General features: G+C 38.4%; 2 protein-coding genes across 2 annotated transcripts; one reads left to right on the forward strand and one right to left on the reverse strand.

The window, feature by feature from the left end:
• Positions 1-3,987: 3,987 nt before the first annotated feature.
• Positions 3,988-6,012, reverse strand: LOC119490899 (toll-interleukin 1 receptor (TIR) domain containing adaptor protein). The gene is made up of 3 exons (XM_037774437.1): positions 5,583-6,012; positions 4,798-5,412; positions 3,988-4,563 (listed from the first exon to the last, which is right to left on the reverse strand). The coding sequence occupies exons 1-3, from the start codon at positions 5,689-5,691 to the stop codon at positions 4,508-4,510; spliced, it is 780 nt and encodes a 259-aa protein (XP_037630365.1). The 5' UTR covers positions 5,692-6,012; the 3' UTR covers positions 3,988-4,507.
• A 2,227-nt stretch (positions 6,013-8,239) lies between these two features.
• Positions 8,240-16,382, forward strand: srpra (SRP receptor subunit alpha). Its single transcript, XM_037774499.1, has 15 exons — positions 8,240-8,382; positions 8,492-8,631; positions 9,343-9,426; positions 9,937-10,100; positions 10,632-10,792; positions 10,895-11,057; positions 11,435-11,591; positions 11,714-11,850; positions 11,980-12,101; positions 12,201-12,287; positions 12,997-13,169; positions 13,769-13,982; positions 14,125-14,288; positions 14,891-14,989; positions 15,082-16,382. Exons 2-15 carry the CDS (start codon positions 8,509-8,511, stop codon positions 15,208-15,210), a joined length of 1,977 nt encoding a protein of 658 aa, XP_037630427.1. The 5' UTR covers positions 8,240-8,382; positions 8,492-8,508; the 3' UTR covers positions 15,211-16,382.
• Positions 16,383-16,402: the final 20 nt, after the last annotated feature.

Consider the following 16,402-nt stretch of genomic DNA (forward strand, 5'->3'; position numbering starts at 1 on the left):
TGAATGAGGCTAGATGGTCACATATGACATATATGTACTCTTAAACACATATACTGTACACATGCACACATATCTACACCCACACACACATACAGATATCCTTCCTTTTGTGTGTAGAGCATCAAAATATACTTAATGTACCAAAAGTATTGTGGTTGTGTGTTATTGTATTATTGATGCATTACAACATCAACATCACTTTAATGTTGCAGCTACTTTATATAGGCCTACTGCTGGCTAACTTCATTTATAAAAACAAAAACAAAAAAAACAATTTATTTGTTGATTAAATTTTGTATTCATAATCTGAAACTGCAAAGTAAAGCTGTCAAATAAAAAGTAGAAATGGAGTTACTCAAGTACAGCACAAGTAACTCAAAATTGTACCTAAGTGCAGTACTTGAGTACTTAATTCCCAGCTTCTACCATCCCCTGTATGAAATAATAATTACATTTTTATTTTACTTCTAGTCAACTGAGGTCCTGTTTTTGGGAACCTCTGTTAAATATTAACAAGAAATTGATTTTGGTCAATCACCTATGCATATACTTTTTGCTCATGTTGAGTAATGTGTTTGAACAAAAAGTTTGATGCCCCCGCCACCCCCAGCCAGTTGACCAATCTTTACTCACACACTGAAAATCTGTTGCTCATTGTTATCAAGCTTTATCCTCAACTCCTGCGGTTTTGTTTTGTCTATATAAGGCTACATCTGTGTCTGTTAGGATAGGAGAAGTCTCACGCAGCACAATGATTCCTGAGCATGTTCAGGTCCTTTATCATGCCAAAGAACCTATAGTATATTCAGAACCGGTTGGTTGTTCTTGGTGTGTTCAGAGTGCACCTTTAGCATTACGAAGGCATTACAAATGCAGGTATTTGAGCAGAGCCTTAGGCTGCACACTAAGAGACTACTTGGTAATATGAGAAATGTGCGTCTATAGGTGCCCAGGCAGCAGTAATGTCATGTGAACATATAAATTCATGCCTAATGATTGATACAGGCAGATCCAGACACATCCAAATACCATGGCTGCATAAGCTGCCGCGGGGCTGAAACTGAAGTTTGCATGTTAATGAACTTTTCCATGTCAGTGTTCTTCTGCTAATTATGATGACTTTATCTCTCCTCAGTCGGACTGCATATTTCTCCCAGAGGCACCAACATCTGGAGAGGCTTGTTGCTGTTGGCTGTGATTTTGTGAATCTCTGTTTGTAAAGGAGATAACAAGCTGAAACTCAAAGACAACTTGAGTGAGCTTCTATCAGGCCACATACAGAGGACACATTTACTAGAGAATAATTTACCATAACCTTGGCTCTTTGTAGCTTTGGCTTTGTATGATTTTATTTGAAAGACTTAATGAATAACTATGTTTCTTTTCAGGTCATTATGAGAAAAAATAATTTGGCCTATTCCTGTTTTTTGTTTTTTTTAAATGATGATGTTTTATTTTAGAACAAAAATCTTTTATTAGATTGTGAACAACCACTGTCTCCTCTAATGTATCTGCAGCCAACGAAATTGTTTTTCACAAACGTAAACGATTACAAGTGAAGTAAATGTTTGCTGGCTCTGGACCAGAGACAATGTCGGAGTTCTGTAAATAATCTGAAAGAGCCTGCGTGCATGACTCCTTTACAGACCTACTAATTTCACTGCAAGTTATGTCAAGTTATGGTGTCCATAATTCATGTCTGACTCAGCATACAATGGGTGCTGTTCATTCTGTCTGTACCAAATGCAGAAAATAGTAGAGAACAACTTCTCTTGTAGACATGCAAGAGGGACTTTTTTTTTGTTTTACAGATGACGTGGATTTGGGTGCTAAGTGTCAAATGTTCATTTTCACATAATTTGCCAAAAAAATCATATGCAGGACTTCTGCAGAATACATGATGACCTTGCGACTTCTATTTTTAATGTAACTTCCTGTTCAGTTTTGTTCAGATTAAATCAGATCAGATCAAGCTTTTTTATGAAACATATTTGTTTTATGGGAAAACAGATGCTAAACAATCTATCTCCTGACTGCATCTAACAAATAGTGCTGCTGTGGGTAAGTTAATAGAAAAGTGCTTAAAACCCATCTTACATTTTGTGTGTAAAATAATTGTTGCATTTGACGTGCTGAAGTCTCGTGTCTCATTGCACTATATGGCAAACCCAGTAAAATGTTTGGATCTCCTGCTCTCCTTTAATTAACCCAGCTGGTGCTTCACTGTAGCACGGCAAGCTGAGTTTCCTCACCACAGATAGAAACGTCCAGGTCAGTACCGCCACGCCCAGTGGAGACCACCATGGTGACTTACAGCTGAGTGCTTTTCCATACTGTTGGTGGTCCAAAGCACAGCAGCTTGCCATCCTGTGGCCTAAACTCTCTCCTCGCTTTCATTTCTTGCTTTATATGCTAAAAGTGCCGGGATGCTGACACATAGCATCCCTGTTCAGGGGCTTTTGTCAGCTATTTTTAGATATTGTTTTAGTCTCAGTCCTGAGATCAAAACTCCATGTGGGTAATAGTCATATTCAAGATTAGTCCTAGTTTTAGCCCATTTTTAGCCGACTAAAACACATTTTAGACTTGTCTCAGTCATAGAAATCATTTTAGACAAAGAAATTACTTGACATGTTGTAGATTTAGACCAAGAATGAACATTTTAACCAAACTTCAGCAGTCTGCCTTTCAACCAAATTGATTTTAGGCTACCATTTATGAATTTGGAAAATAAATATTTGCAACATCTTTGCATGCAGCACAAGTGAAGACAGCTGACTACCGCCCAGAAGATTTACACATAAAAAAGTATACAAATGTATTCAAATAGCAAGCACACATTGCAAATACAATCCATTTATATTGTGATAAATCATACCAGTACCTCTGAAGCTCACTAATTAACATATGTCTCTCCATTTCTGTATATAGGCCTACATCCCAGCTATATTTTAGCTGCTAGGCTTCTCTCCTGACAAAGATTACATCATCGTGTGTCATCTGAAAGAGGATTTGTTATACCAACAACAAAAAAGCCTCACAGAACATCTGTGCCTTTCAGAGATTAGTCTAAATTTTTATGTTACAATGTTGGCTTGTCACAAAAGAGGCTATTATCAAGGCTCTTTTATTGTGGTTCTAAATGTCTGTTGTTGTTTAGGGAGATAGGGAAGTGGGAGGATGATGCAGCTTTGATATAATCAGAAAAAGAACGTGTTGCATTTCTTGGAGACAGATGGTGTAAAAAGAGAAAAAAAAAACCTTGCCTGTCTTAAAAAAATAATAATCAAGGATCACAAATGTCATGCTCCAATTGACTCAATGAATACTTGATATTCCATATTGAGTGGTCCCTATGCCAACTACATGAAGCACTGCCAGAATGCTTGATTAACAAGGGAAGGTACTGCCAAGGACATTTAATCATACCTAACAGAGAACTGAAAGTTTTTGTTTGGATGGAGGAAAGAAAGGCTGTTCCTTCCAATACTTCGACATGTTCAGTTTGTTCCAACTAGCTGAGCTAAAACCCCTCAGTCAGACATATTGTGACTTAGAATATTAATACCAGCAGACCAGAGCCATGTGTGTGAGCTCTTGCTATGTTTAAGAGATAGAGAGTAGAAGGAAGCATAAACTGGTGGCTTATCTCAATAGGAATTACACATCCTGTGTTATTACTTAAAGTTAAAGTTCAGTTAAAAGCTCATGCCACTTTCAGTTTGTTATGGGTGGGTCTTTCCCTTTTACTCACACAAACACGCACATACAAGTGACATAGTGTTACTGTAATCATGGTTGTTGATCGTAAAAGCTTGAAAATGATGCCAGAGAGATGACTTCTCCTCACTAGCACTTTCAATTGGATAGAAAAGGAAAATACACCACCTAGTGGTAAACACTATAGGCCATGTATCACATTATTACCACCCTGATACAGTAATCTCTCATGTTTTACTGTGTTAAAAGGAGGATCACATACATTCATTGTGCTTGAGTGCCCTTTATTGTTAACTTAAATTATGGGCTGCAGTTTAACTAAATTATGTGTAACAAGCCGAGACTATGAAAAGAAAGTCCCATGTCATGTGCTCGTTTATGGCAGTTATCGCAAAGTGTTGGCACAAGCTGTACTTCTCTTGATCTGATACAGGAAATAAGCCCCAGTGCAACTGTTTCCTGTTCACTGAATGAACATCCGTACCGACACAAACACACACCCAGTGTTGGTTACGCACATCAAAACAGGACTTTGTTTTAAATCCCAACACGATGTGATAAAAGGGTCACTAGAGTTGAGTTTGTTCAATAGCAACAGTGTTATCCATTCAGAGCCTTTGGCCCTTCATCACAGTCTTTAATTACTGTTTATGATGATCACAGCAAACGTCATTGAAGCTTTCATCTCTCTTCTCTATCACTTCCAGCGGTATTGAAGTCTCAGCGGGGTCATACTTTTGGCATCAGCTTGTCTTTTTTTGGGCTACCTTCTCCCCTTAGTCCATTGCTAGTTATCCATATTGCAATCAAGTGTCTTCTCTTTTTTAACCAGGTCTTCCAAGTCTGTAGAAGACAACAAGAAGAGATTATTAAGGATGGCTTGCCCTAAAAAAAAACTATTTTTCTTTTTTTTTTAATTATTTTTTTTTAGGCGGCCTTCTTTTTTGAGAGTTACAATGCTAATTTGACATACAGTATTTAGGAGAGAAAAAAACGTTGGATTTTAACACATCATTTTAAACTTGGGTCTAACACCATGCTTATGTTAATGTTATGTTAATTTTTTCCATTACTCACACTTGAGCACAGCCTTGTTGATGAGGGTATAACCTTGGTCAGGGTTCCTGCTCAGGTCAATGTAGAAGTAGAACCTCAGTTCCTGAGGATATTGAGAGTGGGACAGGTTCTGAATCAACGGGATAATCCGATTGGACATAGGCGCCTCTGCCAGAACTTGGTGCATCATGTACTTGCACCAATCATCCTGCAGGAAGTTAGGAGTGATAAGCAGAGCCTTTAAGTGGCTGTTCTGCACAGCCTGGCATAACTCTGTGGAAATTGCACCCCCTGGACAGGCATCCCTCTGCATTAGAAAGCACCTCAGGCTACGGGGTGAAGCCTCCAGGAAAGAGACCAGGCGTACAGCCTCTTCAATGTCACTGTGCACAGAGCTGTGGCACACAAACACGTCATACTTTTGGCTCCATCGCAGCAGTGAGCTCAGAGCAGACTGTGGCTGCAGTGGTTTTGAAGGGGTTGTCCCCAGTGACGATGATGACGAAGAAGAGCATGACGATGTAGATGAAGGTGACACGCTGCTGACAGAAGACACTGATTTTTTTGTCACTTTTGCCTCTTGTTCACATTGTGCTGATGAAGATACTCTTGATTTCAAGAGTTTCTGGATCCAACCTGAAATGAGAGAGACAAACTGAACATATTGCTGACATGTTGATATCTATTAATCCTTCTTAGTCCAGCTATAAGTTATAAAGGCTATATAAGAACAGTTACAGATAAAATAAAAAAATAGTAACGGATATAGATGAGGTTTACATCAGATATAAAAAGACTTAACTTACCATGCATGTCATCATTATGTCTGTTCAACGCCTCGCAAAAATCCTTCCAGGAAATAAAAGTTGAATGACCTACTCTCTTAAAAGAATCTCCCAAGCCCCATGAAAACATTACTCAGAGATGGTAGCTGAGCAAATAACTGTTATAACAATGTGACATAATCAAATGACAGCGACAGAATGTAACAAAGACGAAGTGAAAACTGTGCTGAGTGTCACTGACATCACCAGAAAAAAAAAGGAAGTTGGTAAAGAGACGCCTCAACATGTACAGTCAGATTATAAATGCAAAGTGTCTAAAACTTTATACATCACCGAGCAGGCATTAACCTTTTGTTAAAAGCATGCATATTGACAAAATGTTATTCAGTAAAGCTGATTTTCAACAAGAAGAACATTTCATAGGCTAGAATGAGACCACTTTCTGATCTAGATGGTAATATTCTATATCAAGAAGAAGGAATAAGAGGAAGGACAACATGAACCGTTGTAATCAAACCACTGATATGCAGGAAGCTACTGTCAAATCCCTAAGCCAATCAATGTGTCGGACGTTTCATTACCAGGTTATTCATTTCTGTTGTGTAGAAAAGGATACAAATTCTGTCATACAAACATAACTTAAGACATTTTAAAGAACAAGCGTAATTGATCTCATGCAGGGAAAATTAAGGAGAAAGTATGAAGGTAAGCTGGCAAAATATTAGATTTGTATCTACAAATCTAGAAAAAAACATTTATCCTGAAGGCACACCATCTACTCAGCAGCCACTTTTCACTTCCAGTATGATGCCCTGTAAATCATTTTGACATCAGGAGAAGTCAGTGTAATTTTATGGAGAGGTTTTTCTAAGGGTATTTAACCAGTTGGTGGACCATAGTTACGAATCATGCTTTCATTTTCACATTTTCTTTCAAGATCAGGTGGAATAGGCCTATGAAAATGACAAACAAAATGGTCCTGTCTACAAAGAAAATTCTAAGATATGAAACAAGAAAAACAGGGGAAGAGAGTAATTGAGTGGGAACCAAATGACCAGATTTAAACCTAATAAAAGCAGAAGTCCTGTGTGGAAAATATTGTAGTTGTAGAAAGCGTTAGCAAAATGTACTTTACAATATCAAGAGTAAAAGTATTCTGTGCAGAAAGAAATGGCCACTGTGATTTTTAGGCCTATACTGTGGATTAGGCTACTATTGTTGATGTGCTGGACTTTATTTTACTCTACTTTACATATGTGTATTTAATCAGTGCATCAAATCTTAGAAATTGATCATATTTTCTAGGTAAAATCTTCACTTGTAAAGTGAATACTAGCATGTCAGATACATTTAGTGGCCAAAAGATACAGAGAAGAAGTGCAAAGTAGCAGAAAATTAAATTATTAACGTTCGCCTAAAGCAGGGGTCCGCAACCTTTACTATCAAAAGAGCCATTTTAGGCAACAAAAAAAAAAAAAAATCTGTTTGGAGCCGCAAAACATTTGAGCAATGTGATGAAGGTAACACAGCTTATAGTCTAAGTATATAGTATATAAGTCTAATGCAGTGAGGGCCCAAGTGCAAATGTACTGCAGAGTATTAGGGCCACATTGAGGGAAAAAAATCTGAGATTTACAGAATAAAGCCGTATTATTACGAGAAAAAAGTCATAACTTTACGAGAAAAAAGTAATAATATTACAAGAATAACGTCATAACTTTGCGGGAAAATAGTTGTAATATTACAAGAATAAAGTTGTAATATTACGAGAATAAAGTCTTAACTTTGCAAGAAAAAAGTTGTAATATTCTGAGAATAAAGTCATAACTTTGCACGAAAAAAGTTGTAATATTCCGAGAATAAAGTCATAACTTTACGAGAAAAAAAGTCTTAATATAACGAGAGTTAAATCAGAACTTTGCGAGAAAAAAGTCATAATATTAGGAGAATAAAGTCATAACTTTGTGAGAAAAAGTCGTAATATTACGAGAATAAAGTCATAACTTTACGAGAAAAAAAGTCTTAATATAACGAGAGTTAAATCAGAACTTTGCGAGAAAAAAGTCATAATATTAGGAGAATAAAGTCATAACTTTACGAGAAAAAAAGTTGTAATATTACGAGAATTAAGTAATAACTTTGCGCGAAAAAAGTTGTTATATTACGAGAATAAAGTCATAACTTTACAAAAAAAAAGAAAATAACACGGAAAAATACTACTTTATAATATTATGACTTTATTCTCATGATACTACGACTTTTTTTCTTGTAAACCTATGACTTTATTATCATAATATTATGACTTTATTATCATAATATTATGACTTTATTCTCGAAATCACAGATTTATTTATTTTTCCTCAATGTGGCCCTAATACTCCGTCGTACCGCAGACCTACAACAATGATAAATAAAAATGAAAATGTAAACAAAAAAACAGTTATTCATTTCCATTTTTATAAATCCACAGGGAGCCACTGGAGAGGAGCTAAAGAGACGCAGGTTGCTGACCCCTGGTATAAATAAAGTAAAATTGTATTTTATGTAAAGTAATTGAGTGAATGTATTTTTTTACATTTACTCAGTAGCTAGGCTACATTGATTCAATGTAGTATAATTAAAGAGTTAAAGAAGTGTAAAACTCCCGTCATGTTAAACGATGCTTGAAATGCGCATGCGCGAAATTCAGAAAAAAAAAAAAATCCCCGGATGTGAACGTCACTTCCTGCTTTTCCATCTGACGTGTCTAAAACAGTTTCGCTCCTCTGGTGGTGGATTTTAACTCGTGGGGGGATTTATTATCTATTGGACTGAATATCTGGTACGATTTAGTTGTTTTGAAGAGTAGTCACTAGCACTGTAAAGCTTTAAAGACCTCATTCATGTATCTCAGGCCTCTGTTTCACCTTTACCTCCTCTCTTTAATCCAGATAACGTGGTGGTCAAGATGCTCGACTTCTTCACCATCTTCAGCAAAGGGGGCATAGTGTTGTGGTGTTTTCAGGGAGCCGGGGTCTCTGAGTCCTTCACCGGGCCTGTCAACGCTTTGATCCGCTCCGTCATCCTTCAGGTGGGACATAAAGACAGGTCTAAAGTCCAAACAGCTGTTGTCTAAGTGTCTCTGTGGACAGCTAATGCTAACGCTAAGAGCTAGCAAGGGTTAGCTTGTTGCGTAATGTTAATCTACTAAAAACAAGCTGCTCTTTGAGGTGTGAAGAGCCTTAAAAGTCGCCTTATTATGAATTGTTTGCTGGTTTGTTTATATAGTTTGTGCTACAGTGGCTTCTTTGACATTGTTATGAAGTCACAGTCTAATGCTAGCAGCATGTGTGGTTAGCTCCTGTTGACATGGCAACAATGTTTGGGAGGATGTAACTCACTCTGCCTTTTATTTACTCCTCTACTTCATGTTTTACATTTATCCTTTGTTATTGCAATATATTGTTATTAATTGTTTTTTTGTTTTATTGACACAACAAAAACAGTAATTACTTCTTTATTGTTTTCTTCCATTTACATGCATGTTCTTTTTAAATATCTATATTTTGTAATTTGCTTAATGAATTGTGGCCAGGTCGAGCAGGTCGTCCACCAATCAGAAGGTCGGTGGTTCGATCCCCGGCTGCTCATATTGAGTATTTAGATTCCTGATGGGCAAAGTTGGCACCTTAGTAGCCTCTGCCATCAGTGTGTGTGTGTGAATGCTGACATGTAGTGTAAAGAGCTTTGAGTGTTGAGAGCTATATAAATGCAAGTCCATTTACCATTTGTGTCGTTACAGGAGCGAAGTGGGAACAATTCATATACTCATGAGGCCCTGAGTCTGAAATACAAACTCGACAATGAGTTTGAGTTGATTTTTGTGGTAAGTTTCTCAACTGCAAATCAATAACAATCCAACACGATTGAAGTGTGTAAATCTGCAAATTATGTTCATGTTAACAGTCTCTTCTGCACTATATTCACTTTTTTAATAGTCCTATATCACAGCTGTTACCCTGCACTATACTCATTTTTAACAGTCTCTTCTGCACTATATTCACTTTTTTAATAGTCCTATATCACAGCTGTTACCCTGCACTATATTCAGTTTTAACAGTTTTCTTCATCTCCTTATATTTTTATATCTGGTATATTGTTTTGTACTTTGCACTATTAACTTTTTTACTGCCTTGTTACTAACATGTTTTGCACTATGGAACTGTGATGCCTGAAACTTGAATTTCCCTCTGGATCAATAAAGTTACTATCTATCTATCTATCTATCTATCTATCTATCTATCTATCTATCTATCTATCTATCTATTTATTTATGTTGTTTATAGTTTTACATGTTGTATGATCACTCTTCTCCTTATACCTTGACTCTGTCCAGGTGGGTTTTCAAAAGATCCTGACCCTGACGTATGTGGACAAGTTCATAGATGACGTTCAGCTCCATTTTAGGGATCGTTATAAGAATGAACTGGAGCAAAAGGGTGCTCTGAAGCTAATCAATAACAACTTTGAATTTGAGGATGACTTCAAGGTGCTTCTCAGGTAAAGACAGACAATTTCACTCATGGGTGTGATTTCTTATATTGAGGAACTTAAAGCACAATTGATGTGATAATGTATATCCCATAATTAAAAATAATAATAATAATCAGACCAATGTGTTTGCTCTGAGAATCAAAAGTTTATCTCAACAACTTAAAGATGCAAAAAAAGGGGGGAGTCTAAGCCACTCTTCTGGCAAAAATAGACTATTGGCTATTTCATTATGAAATGCTAAAAACAATGCTAGTACATGTAAGATTGGGTAACAACCCACGTGTAGTGGCACAAACAGCCTTCTTCAGGGTGTAACCCCCAGCACACAGCTTTCCCTTCACAAAAGAAGAAGAGTGCCTTGGACTCCCCCCTTTTTTTAACCTTTGTGTACCCCACCAAAGAGCACATTCATCACACTGATTTGAACTTCCGAGCACTCTGGACTTTTTCCCTTTTTTGAACATTTCAAGATGCTTCATTAACCCAAATCTTTTTTTGTCATGCTCATTCTGACATACATCAAATGTTTACCACCAGAGAGGCGGAGGAGAGCACCAGAGGTCGTGGCCCTGTCCCCATGCGGACCTTTAAGGAGTCCGAGAAATCCCAAAAAACTGTGAAGTCAATGATTGAGACCAAGGGTGGGGAAAAAATCAAGGAACCGGGTGGCAAGAAGAATAAAAATACCAAAAAGGAGGGTAAGTGCTGTTGGAGGTGGTTGTTCTAAAATAGCTCATTCTAAATAGCCAGTGTGACATAATTTCATCTCAATTCTGATTTGATATCCTTATCTTTTCCAGCTCCTGCAGCTGAGCCTATCAAAGTGGATCAAGGCAAGGCCCCATCGTCTGGGCAGAAGACGGTCGAGAATGGTAACCAGGGATTGACTCCTGACGAGGTCATGCAGAAGAAGCGGGAGGAATTCTTTCGCAAGCGCACAGCAGTACCTACTGAAAAACCCATGTAAGAGAAAATACATTCATGAATGTCAAGCAAGATGTAGTTTAAGTAAAAATGCTGTTCGTACAGTTATATTTGATTAACTTATTGGTATACTGATATGTATCAAGCCTGTGAAAATTTAATTTCAGCAATATACACATTTTTGATCCCCAAATGGATCATTAACATTTATTCCCCAACTTTAAAATCATGATCTGATGTGTTGAAAATAAATGCAGCTTACATAAATTGTTATTGGATTGCTTGTCAGAAATGTATTTCTAATAATCATGTATTTTTCAATAATCAGAAACTGAGAAGTTTTGTCAGTCTCCCAGTGTAGATCATGTCTAATTGCTTATTTCTGATTGCTTAATTCTCATATTCTGTCATCCTAGTCACACCAAGTCCCCAAAACCTCAGAAGCCTAAGGAGAAACAAATGCGTGTTTGGGACATGGGTGGTAGCAGCACCAGGGAGCTGGACTACAGCGGAAGGAATGGAGATGGTTCCCAAAATGGTGGCGAACAAAACCCGGAAGCACAAATTGACCTGGTATGTACCCCCACCCCTCCACTTTATCCCAAAGAGGTTTCTAGTGAAAGAGACATCTGTACTATTCACATTAATAATGTTAAAATAAATCCCAAATCCTTGATGTGCTGGATGTGTTTCAGGGGATGCAGCTAAACTCCATGAAAGGTGACCTGCTGTCTGTGGACTATGAGTCCAGTGAGGAAGAGGAGATGGAGGAGGAGGAGGAGGAGGAAGAGGAAGAGGAGAGAGTGGTTGTCACTCAAACAAGCAAGACAATGTAAGAGAGTGTTTAGTTGTTAGATTATTGTTTAAGGATATATTATCATATATTGATGCTTTTTTTGCTTCATTTGTCATATTTAAGTTGCTCAGTTAATAACTGCCCAGCTTTGTTTATTGGTTTCAGCTCCAAAAAGGGTGGTGGTTTTGGGGGTATGTTTGGGATGCTGAAGGGCCTGGTGGGCTCCAAGAGCCTGAGCCGGGAAGACATGGAGTCAGTACTGGAGAAGATGAAGGACCACCTCATTAGTATGATATCCAACTCTCTGTCACTCATCCTCCTGATTTTTCTTCAACATTTAAAAATGCATTGTCTGCTATTCATTCCTTTCCTTTATGATCCTATAGCAAAGAATGTAGCAGCCGACATCGCCTACAAGCTCTGTGACTCTGTAGCCAAAAAACTGGAGGGCAAAGTCATGGGCACATTCACCAGTAAGTAAACTTTCGCTTACCCACAATCTTCACCCAGTTACAACGCAATGTGCATCTTCTCTGCCTTCACTTGTCCATCTTCGAGAGCACCAGTCTGCATGCTGGGAAAAGTAATGTGATTACAGTAATGAGTTTCCCCCTATATTGTCTGTATGATTACCGCAGTAAATTGAATAAAATAGGATCTGCCCCTCAGTTTAATGTACGCAGGATGCGATTTAAAATGTTGCTCAGACCAGAATTTTGTACTTGTAAACATCTCACATTGTAAAGTTAGAGGGGATAAGTGTTGAAAGAGCATGGGCATATTTTATATTGTAGATGATTTATTGAATTAGACAAACTTATTTATTGCTTTAGATTTATCACTAAATCCATACTGAAAGAACCAAACTGCCACTCAATGCAACTTGCTATCAGCCTGTCTGTGTAGTTTTCCATTGATATAACATAATAGTTTATATTCTTGATATCAGCTCATGCTTATTATAACCAAATCAAGAACGGCATTAAAAGGTGCACTTTCATTGTCATATTGATGATATTTAGGTATTTCCCCTTTCTGGTGCTAGTCTCACCCTAGTCCAAAAGCACAAATCGTAACTATAATGATGTCATTCTACCTATTGGAGATCATTTGTGTCAGTAAATAGCAGTATGAATGCATGATGCAGGGAGACCCTAACATAACTTTTGTGTTTGTGTGTAGCTGTGGCCTCAACAGTAAAGCAGGCCCTGCAGGACTCACTGGTGCAGATCCTGCAGCCAAAGCGAAGGGTGGATATTCTGAGAGATGTCATGGATGCGCAGAGCCAGCGAAGGCCTTTTGTCGTCACTTTTTGTGGTGTCAATGGAGTTGGAAAGTCCACCAACCTGGCCAAGGTGAGTTGTCATTGTTGAAAGGGTAATGACATATCTATCGTATGTATATCGTTTACCCACACAGAAAACCAGTTCTAGGCTCTGAGCTTTACTGTGTGTGTTTGGCCTTTGTTTTGTGAGTTTGTGGTCATGTATAGCTCTTTTAGTAGAACATGGTATTCACACTTTAAAATGATTACACTGAGGGCACTGGGGGGCTCCTTGGAGTAAAGTGTCCTCCAAATTGCATTCTAATTCTTTAGTAAATACATATTTTAAACTTCTTTGTTTGACTGTGAAGTTATGATACTCAAGTATTGAAAACACTCTTAACGTTTAAGGTGAGTCCGTTATCAGGAAACGGTGCCCTGTTCTATTCAAGTGTCCCAGACAGTGTGACAGTGAGCCAGTATGAACTTGAATTTGAATGTCAAAATGTCTTCTGTGGAAAAATGATTAATGTAATTGAATATTTGCGCAGCTAAAGTTGTTAGAAATCTTGCTTCGGCGTTTAACTTTTTAAACATTAGTATATGTTTGTTACACTTTGACTCCCAACATGTTCAGATTTTGTCCTATACATATTCATGTGAACCAAACGTCTCTCTGTCTTGCTCCAGATCTCTTTCTGGCTGATAGAGAATGGTTTCACTGTGCTGATCGCAGCCTGTGACACCTTCCGTGCCGGGGCCGTAGAGCAGCTCCGTACTCATCAGCGCCGCCTCAACTCTCTGCATCCTCCTGAGCAGCACGGAGGCCGCCCGGTAGTCCAGCTCTATGAGAAGGGCTACGGAAAGGATGCTGCTGGAATTGCCATGGAGGCCATTGCCTATGGTAAAATACTGTTCTTTCTTGTTGAGTAATTATTAACAGTAAAGCTGTGGTTCCTTGTTGATTCCAATGCCATTTCCATTAATGATTAATGTCACCCATATGGTAAAATCACATGTACACCTTCTGTGTTTCATCCCTCCAGCCCGCAACCAGGCCTTTGACGTGGTGCTGGTGGACACTGCTGGGCGTATGCAGGACAACGCCCCCCTTATGACAGCCCTGGCCAAACTTATTGCGGTCAACATGCCTGACCTAGTACTGTTTGTTGGAGAGGCTCTGGTGGGCAATGAGGCAGTTGACCAGCTGGTAAGACCACTCACACACTCATACTTTTTGTTCAGACACATCATGTACTTAGAGGAAATGTAACTGATGACAGAGGAGAAAGTCAGGGTCTTTGTAACTTGAGAGAAAATGAGCGTTGTCCAGGAACTCTCCAAATCCTTTAATTCACATAATACATAATTATGTGATCGGCTGCTAGAACTTGGTACTGACTGAAGCAGGGATTTATGGTTTTCATTAGCCTAAGCTTCATTGGTATTAGGAATCAGCATTTCAAGCGAAAATACTATTCGATAATCACTGGGAACTATTCGATCATTCTTCGAAGATCGTTAGATTGGGATTTATACACAGACCAGAAGCCTCTGTTCAGTTCAACCTTAATTAACAACAGTAATGACTAAATAAGAAAATGCTGTAGGATAAAATGGATTTCTGCTGTTCTTAAACTCTCCAGTAGAGGTCAGTATTGCTCCACTGATCTGTTGTCATCATGATGGTGGACAGATGTGTTTTCTTCTCCTCTACATTGAGTGAGATGGAAAGAGGGTGCTATACATATTAACTCTGGTGTCAGCAGTTTCCCCATTAATTACTCAGCTTCCTTTTCCTTGTGTTCTCAGGTAAAGTTCAATCAGGCTCTGGCAGACCACTCCATGTCTGAAAAGCCTCGCCTCATTGATGGAATTGTTCTCACCAAATTTGACACCATCGACGACAAGGTATGATTTGTGAATGGCTGTTTTTATTACTTGTGAATAATTTGAAGCTGTAAAGTTGGTAGCACTCATGCATCATCCTTCCTCTTTTACAGGTTGGTGCTGCCATCTCCATGACCTACATCACAGGCCAGCCCATTGTGTTTGTTGGCACAGGGCAAACCTACAATGACCTGCGCAGCCTCAACGCCCGCGCTGTGGTCAGCGCCCTGATGAAGGCTTAAGTGGCTGCATGTTCTGCTCTTTTATTCATCGTCGCAACAAAGCCAACAATACCTTTTGCCACGCTGCCGTGAGATGTTCCAGCCCTGCTAACCTGTGTTTCTCATCCTCTTGTCCTGCCCTCTACTTTGCATCAAATGAAGAACTCATGTCACGCACAGGACTTTATTCTCCCAGTAAAGGACAAGTGTGCACTTTGAAAGACAGAACATTTTTGCAACAAAACCAGAGGGGCCTCCCTTTGAATAATTTCTAAACTTCTGGGCCTACATTGAAAAGTACCTCAGACCAGCCAGTTTTCAAACAATGAAGTCACATCCAAATGACATTTTAGCTGACTGAAAGGACCTAGGCTGTAAATGTCATCAGTTTACTGGTTTACACAGTAAAGACTTTTAAAAAAAACTCCCTACCTGGCATTTTGTCAGTCAGTTTTCCCCTCTTCATGTAAATGAGGTCAGGTTATGAAGGCTTGCTGGATGTGACATTTCAACAGCTGCCTGTGCCTGAGGAAAGCTTAGTGACCATAGTGCCTATCTGTCTCCTGTCTTCTTAGTTAACACTTTCACTACATGGGTGATTATCCATCAAGAGAATCATGACAGTTCAGGTCAGAATTCACTCAGTGTAGTCTTGAGGAGTCTGAATATCTTTACAACATACAGTTATAAAGTGGGCACGAATATCAGCACTTGTGTAGTTAGTAGATGTTGTACTCCTCTGTCGAAAATGGAAGAAAAAAAATCACTACTAACAACTGGTACACTAGTTCTGGATTGATTGTTCTATGAAAGTTATCTCCCAGAGCCCCTTACCTACCTAATACAGTTTCATTACAAAATGGAGAGTTTGATTCCTCGGTTTATAGTTGATGAGTGGTAAGATATTTTGTAAATTATTTTTTTTTAGTTCTTACAGGTTGTCCATACATTTTCAGACTTCACACCTTCTGTTTGGTCTGTTGAAGTTCTACGAGCCTTTTTATTTATGCTTTCCCCTCTTGATTTACTCTTCCTTTGTAAGAAGAGATAGAAGTCTTAAATATCTCTAGCCCCCTTTAATTTGTGGTAGTGCAATATGAGAGAACAAAGTTATACAGACGATTTGAACGAATTTATGAGAATGTAAACATTTCTAAATAAAGCTGCTATATGCTATGACAGCCTGTAAAGTGGAACTTGTTCTGTCATATGT

The sequence above is a fragment of the Sebastes umbrosus genome, chromosome 7, assembly GCF_015220745.1.
Source record: "Sebastes umbrosus isolate fSebUmb1 chromosome 7, fSebUmb1.pri, whole genome shotgun sequence".
In the NCBI taxonomy this organism is placed as follows: Eukaryota; Metazoa; Chordata; class Actinopteri; order Perciformes; family Sebastidae; genus Sebastes; species Sebastes umbrosus.

Coding starts and splice junctions, on each gene's coding strand:
- LOC119490899 (XM_037774437.1), bottom strand. CDS start 5,691: ATGTTTTCATGGGGCTTGGGAGATTCTTTTAAGAGAGTAGGTCATTCA. Junction 5,413..5,582: donor ACATAATGATGACATGCATG/GTAAGTTAAGTC, acceptor CTCTCATTTCAG/GTTGGATCCAGAAACTCTTG. Junction 4,564..4,797: donor CAACAAGGCTGTGCTCAAGT/GTGAGTAATGGA, acceptor TGTCTTCTACAG/ACTTGGAAGACCTGGTTAAA.
- srpra (XM_037774499.1), top strand. CDS start 8,509: ATGCTCGACTTCTTCACCATCTTCAGCAAAGGGGGCATAGTGTTGTGG. Junction 9,427..9,936: donor AGTTTGAGTTGATTTTTGTG/GTAAGTTTCTCA, acceptor GACTCTGTCCAG/GTGGGTTTTCAAAAGATCCT. Junction 13,170..13,768: donor AGTCCACCAACCTGGCCAAG/GTGAGTTGTCAT, acceptor GTCTTGCTCCAG/ATCTCTTTCTGGCTGATAGA.